This window comes from Brachyistius frenatus, unplaced genomic scaffold, assembly GCF_029030835.1.
Source record: "Brachyistius frenatus isolate BFR_SWC_R1_liver_20210118 unplaced genomic scaffold, ASM2903083v1 Contig_10, whole genome shotgun sequence".
In the NCBI taxonomy this organism is placed as follows: Eukaryota; Metazoa; Chordata; class Actinopteri; family Embiotocidae; genus Brachyistius; species Brachyistius frenatus.
In genome coordinates, this window is record NW_027210609.1 from 6,896,018 (window position 1) to 6,902,075 (window position 6,058).

Sequence of the window (6,058 nt, forward strand, 5' to 3'; positions counted from 1 at the left end):
TAGTGGACTGGCTCTGCATATAACAGTGTGGCAGGTCAGTCGGCCCAACGCATAGACTGTATATAAAAAATGGATGTAACCTCTGCATTTAAAAAGAAAAGCCAGTGTGAAAGGGCCTTAAAGTGCAATACCTCTGAGAGCCACTAGGGGTTGGCAACAAAATACCTCTGGCTCAATTAAACTGCCATTTAAAAAGCATCAGCTTTTCAAATTAAATACAGAGTCAGTACATTTTCTATCATTTTTATCATGTCATTATGGTGCCGTTAACTAAACTAAATTCACTCCTGCTGATCAGTGTCCATCTGAACATAATTACACAGTTAATTAAATATTGGGTCTTGACGAGAGGTATACCTGAGGCGTGTCTGGTGTGATTCACATGCCTTGAATGCAGTCAGGTTTTTGGTATCGGTGGGCGGGCATAGTTTCCTCAGTCAGTTCAAGTCAGATCCACCCATTGCTCTTTCCTCGCTGGTCCAAATATGGTTATTTCTTGCTCCAAAAATCCAAAATGGTGATGATGTAAAAGCCAGACTCTAGGCTTCAAACTGACAGTTTACAAACCAATGGATGGCATCACATTGATTTGTGAAATGCCATTCTGAAGCCTTGATTTTGGAATTTTTGCCATCGTCATTTTACTATTTTGGAGCCAGAAGTGAGCATAATTGGACAAGCCGGGGAGGAGTGAGCGGTGGATCTGTTCGGGAACCTGAGGCATCCCCTAGCAGTCCACAGTGGTATTGCAGTTTAAGGCAATACCATTGGCAGACAGGGTATGTGCCTGTGGCTTCACTTTTCAGACCCGGAAGCGATATCCACTTCTGTATATAGTCTATGGTCCAGACTGAAATATATATTAATTACTTGATTGGGTGCCATTCAAATTTTGTACACATACGCATGGTCTCCAAAGAATGATTGTGAATGACTCTAATCATGGTGTGAAATTTAGTAAAACATTTGTTGTTACTAGACAGTGTATCCTGTTGACTTTGGGGATTTCAAAAATCTTCTTCTAGCATTATCATGATTCTTTTTTTGTGTGGAGGTTATGTAATGTTTCAAAAACCTTCAGATAGATTGCAATGAAAATTGGTACATTTTATGTTCATTGTAAATTGAATTTTAATAGGTTTTCCCTTGCATCATCAGACCAACATTTAATACTAATACTTTGGTTTGTGACTGTTTTTAATGTCATTCTTTATCAGACTCAGCTGTGTTTTCTGTAGACATGCTAAAAATAACAATGATAAACCTGTTAACCATCATTTATATATTTGCATATGAGCATTAACATTATTATTCTGAACATGTTACCATGGTATGCATTTAGCTCAAAATGTCACCTTACAAAGCCGCTATTGTTGGTGCAGACTTCAGTGAACAGCTACAGCACAGAGTGCATTTTAATACACCCACCCAGTAGTTTCAGAAAAGCCAGAAAATAATGTTTACTTTGAGAAAAAAAGGAAGGGAGCACAGGAAAAAATAGGTCAGTAAATAAGTGTTTGGGTGCAGGGTTGGCATATCACAAATCATCACAAATGTCAAAGTGCTCATTGCACCCAGAGGGTAAATTGAGTATAATTTGTGCTCAAGTACTGTCTCTAACATTTGCATCTTGCGTATTTTTATTAGTGCTTTAAAACTTTCATGTGACAACATTTATTTATCTTTTCCCTCCTTTGTTTTCTTCATGACATTTATTTAAACACATTAACACAGTAATTCACAAAAAATAAATATAAATGACAGCAGGTTTCAAATCAGTAAATCCAATTGCATTCCATTTATTTAAATTGAACAGGCCTCTTGAGGAGTTCAGGACCACTGTACCATCCTAATCTGAAGGAGCAAGAAGAGAAGAAGGGAAATGTTAAAACTTGCAGCTGTAGAACCATAATTTAAGATGTAAGGAAAGACTGAAGAATTTCTACCTTTAACAACAAGTTTAGTTGAACACTCCATTCTGCCCAGAGGGTTTTCTGCAATGACAGAGTAATTGCCACTGTCTTTGGGTCCAACTTTGAGTATCACCATGGAGCAGACCCCACACGTGTTGGTGATGTAGTAGTTGGTGTTGGTGTTGCCCTTCCAGCCACAGCTGCAATAATTCCTTTGTTCAATGGCATACAGTCTTTCACCACCAATATGTGAATCAGCATGTCTTCTGACACAAGGATGTCATATTTGTCTCCTTGCTCCAGTGAGATATTCTTCGCCTTCCAAGTAATCTTTTTCAGTGGTGTTGAGACCAGGCACTCGAACACGGCATCCTCTCTTTCCTCTGCTGTCACATCCTCAATCTTAACCAAGAACTCTACAGGGGAGCTAGGCAAAGAAAATACAGCTTACAATAGGATCTGTACAATATTGTGTACTAATTAAGAATGCAATTAATTTGATGCATCATCTTACGTTTTAAGTTGGTTGAGAAGATCTTAATTCCATCAGCTTCCACTTGGTACAATCCCGCATCTTCTGGGTCAACATCATTGATGCTAAACACAAACTTCTTTCCCACTTGCTTCAATCCATGTTTTACTTCTGCGTCAGCATCAAAAGGAATCATTACTCCATCCTGTTCAAACATAAGCACTCGTAAAAGTTTTTCCAATATATAAACAGTTTGCGCAATATGTTTTTACTTTCCGTGCTTCCATTTAATTGATTCACAATTAAGAAATAAAGGTCAAAATGAAACATCTTACCTTATATATGAAAATTTTGCTGAAAGGGTCTTTGAGAGACATTTCAAGTTCAAACTCTGCACCACCATCATCTCTCATTTCAATGGGCTTTAGGTTGCACAGTCGTTCAACAACCTATAGTAATTTGAAACAGGAAAGAATGACTTAGACACTATAGAAAGAGTTTGTGTTTCATACATTATATCTGTCTTTAGTAAAGATGGCCATGTAGGTCCTTCATATTTAGATGAAGTTGAATCATACCCGTTCCTGCTCTTTCTCCCTCTCGTCTTTTTTCTCACTTAGTTTCTTCAGCATCCTACGGAAATCAGTAACACCATACTGTGCACAGATACACTCGTAATCTTTCTTGTCTGCACTCATCAACAGTTCCCAAAACTTTTCATCAATTTGTGGCTCTGCTTCTTCTTTCGGCTCCATGTCAACCCTAGATGGAGAGAACATTTTATTAAACAATGGAAAAAAATAATCTAGCCGAAACAAGACAAACTGAATTAACCAAAAATGGAAACAGAACCAAACAAAACTGAGCAAAACAAAACGGCAAATCAAAAATGCTCCCTCATGTACTCTTTGATTTGTAAATTCAGCATATACTCACGTATTTTTCAAGGCCTTTTTGAAATCCTCCGGTAACTCCCGGACAGCTGCAACACAACCAGCACCATGGTTACTACTTTTATTCTTAAAAGGACCAACAGTAAATTATTACAAATTAAATGTAGGCTGTGTACCTGTTCTTGATTGCTGCATGGCTGTGTTCTTTTTATAGCCAACTAAAATGGAGAACGTTAGAGTGAAGTTACACAGATGTACAAATATGTTTTATAAAATTACTTTTGATTTCACTTCTGAAGGATTAAGAGTAAGGAACTTGCCTTCAATAACGTTAAGAGTGACTGTGACAACTGCTTTTCCATATTCATTTCTGGCAAAACACTTGTAGGTATCAGCTTGATCCACAGATACATTAGGAATCTATCAATCAATACATGTTTGTCAACATTCAGCAAAACCAGAATTTTCTGGACATTTCCAAATAGTATGTTGATTTGAAGCTATTAAAACAATTCTGTACGACAGATTGTTAGCACGCTCATCTGTAGTTGTTGTTCACCAGAACTTGCATCAAAGATGATTTTGTAGTTTTCTTTATCAATTTCCCCATCATTTCTCACCCAGGTCACAGTTGGTGCCGGTTTACCAGCTATTATTGCCCTGAAGATGGCAGTTTTTCCTGCAATAAATGTTGACCTGTCTTATTATCTTTGACATGGCAATCAAATAAAAATACATTTGACAAGGAATCATAGATATGTTACCTTCTTGAATAGTGAGAGCAATGGGTTTCGGAGTGAAATCTGGGGTGGCCATGTCATCAGGTAGTTCTTCCACATATTGAGTAATCATAACGCCGGGCACCTTTGACCTTTTTTGATTTTCACTGCCATTAAATGAGATGCATTGTGTTATTCACAACTTTCTGAAGGAATGGCAAAGAGTTTCAATAAATGAAATAGCGTTGAGGACGTTTGTCTCAGAAAATGCTTTCAGTTTGATCACATCTCAGGTTACCCTACTTACCCTGCCCTGCACCCGTCGGCTCCTCATCCTTAGCTTTTCGTATCTTAAACATCTTGACAACAGCTTCCCTGTTGATGCAACACTATTACGATGCAGAACAACACAATGCAACACTGTTTAGTTTGGTTCTATGCTTTTTTTGATTTGTCTTCACTTTGATGGTTCCTGGATTAGATAGATTCGTTGTCATATCAGTGCACAACATAACATGGGATTTCAGTGTGAGTTTTTCTGACCACTGTTAGTAACCATGAGATTTTCCATCTGTCTGACATAATCTCCTCCAGATGGTGTGAATTTGCAATGGATATCACTTGTTGTAACTAGTGGCTTAAAGGCGGGATGCATTTTTTTGTTAAAGCACATCCTTGGAGAGACAGTAAAGATGTAAGGGGATATAATTTATTTCCTCCTACATTTACAAATATTGGACAAAATAATATTTGGATGTAGATTGTAGTGTGGGAAGTCAATGTTAAACAATTAATTTAATAATGTGAGGGTCCATGAGTTCATAATTCCATCTATACTATGAATTATAATATTCCTGAACTCAAAATACTTAGCATTCTCTTTGTAGATTGGTGACTGTCCTAATTTTGCAGACCTAAGGTCGCATACTGCATAAAACTATCATGACTGAGGAAGTAGCGTAGGTGGCAGATGTCACATTCGTCATAATCATCTTGTTAACTAGGTTTTTCCTGTTTTTTCTGCTCTGAGTTACCAAAGGAAAAAAGTGATTCAGGAAAATATAAAAATTATTCCACCTCTGCAAATGTTAATATTTAGTTTGTTTAAAAGTCCTATTCTGTTTTCTGTAGGTATATAATTTAAGTTATTCTGAAACTATCAAAGTGTATTTTGATGGTCAATTATCACCTTAGTCACTTTAATCAATGCATAATTAACTTCTACAAAAAGTTATAATTAGATTTCATGCTAATTAAATAATTACAGATATTTAACATTTGTTCACACTTGGTGCGCTGCTATGAGTCTATATTTGTGTGAGAGAGAAAATAGTTTTGCCAAGGGTGCTATGAGTCTATGTCTTACATTTCACAGCTCCAGTTAGTGCCAGAACATATACTTTTACGTACTTTATAGTGCGATGAAAGGCTAAATAGAATATAAATTTAAAGCCCAGCACAATATTTAACCCCCTGGATGAAAGTGTAAGATTCTAATATTATTGTTTGTTTGCCTGTGAAATGCCTGTACAGTTTGGCTATTTAGTTACCACAACTGTCTTTAATAAGAAACATTTAAATAACTCTCTCACAACATTTCATTATTAGTATGTTTGTATATTGTATAATGCATTCTTAAAAACATGGGTATAAGCAATACCAAGATTATTGGCACTTTGTCACATGACGTGAGACAAATAAGACTTGTATGTATTGATAGATTACATGCATTAATAATAGTCTGACTTAACTTATTGGACCATAGTACCATTTAAAAGTCTAGATAATTTTCAGTAATGTACAAACCACTGTCAAACCCATTCAACATATGCATAAATTGGTGTAAAATATAAAAAGGGTTTTAATGAAATATCCAACCATTTGTTAATAATAAACAATTGTACACAGTACTTGGTAAATGTACTTACTATTTTTTCAAGTAAATTGCCGTGCTCTGCTGTCTGTTGCCAGCCAGGTTCCAGGTGATTCTTGAGTGTGGGCTCTCGGTTTTGAGAGGCAATAAAGCCTTTCAAAGACACCCAGAGCAACCTAACCTGCTTT

The 6,058-nt window shown here is 36.5% G+C and overlaps 1 protein-coding gene across 1 annotated transcript; it reads right to left on the minus strand.

The window, feature by feature from the left end:
* Window positions 1-2,102: 2,102 nt before the first annotated feature.
* LOC138616383 (immunoglobulin-like and fibronectin type III domain-containing protein 1) lies at window positions 2,103-4,356 on the minus strand (the record flags this gene model as incomplete). The annotated part of the gene is made up of 10 exons (XM_069690623.1): window positions 4,301-4,356; window positions 4,043-4,164; window positions 3,815-3,957; window positions 3,599-3,698; window positions 3,455-3,496; window positions 3,322-3,367; window positions 2,964-3,147; window positions 2,721-2,834; window positions 2,428-2,590; window positions 2,103-2,359 (listed from the first exon to the last, which is right to left on the minus strand). Coding segments are annotated over exons 1-10 (1,227 nt in total), but the record flags the coding sequence as incomplete, so codon positions are not given.
* Between the last annotated feature and the right edge of the window lie 1,702 nt (window positions 4,357-6,058).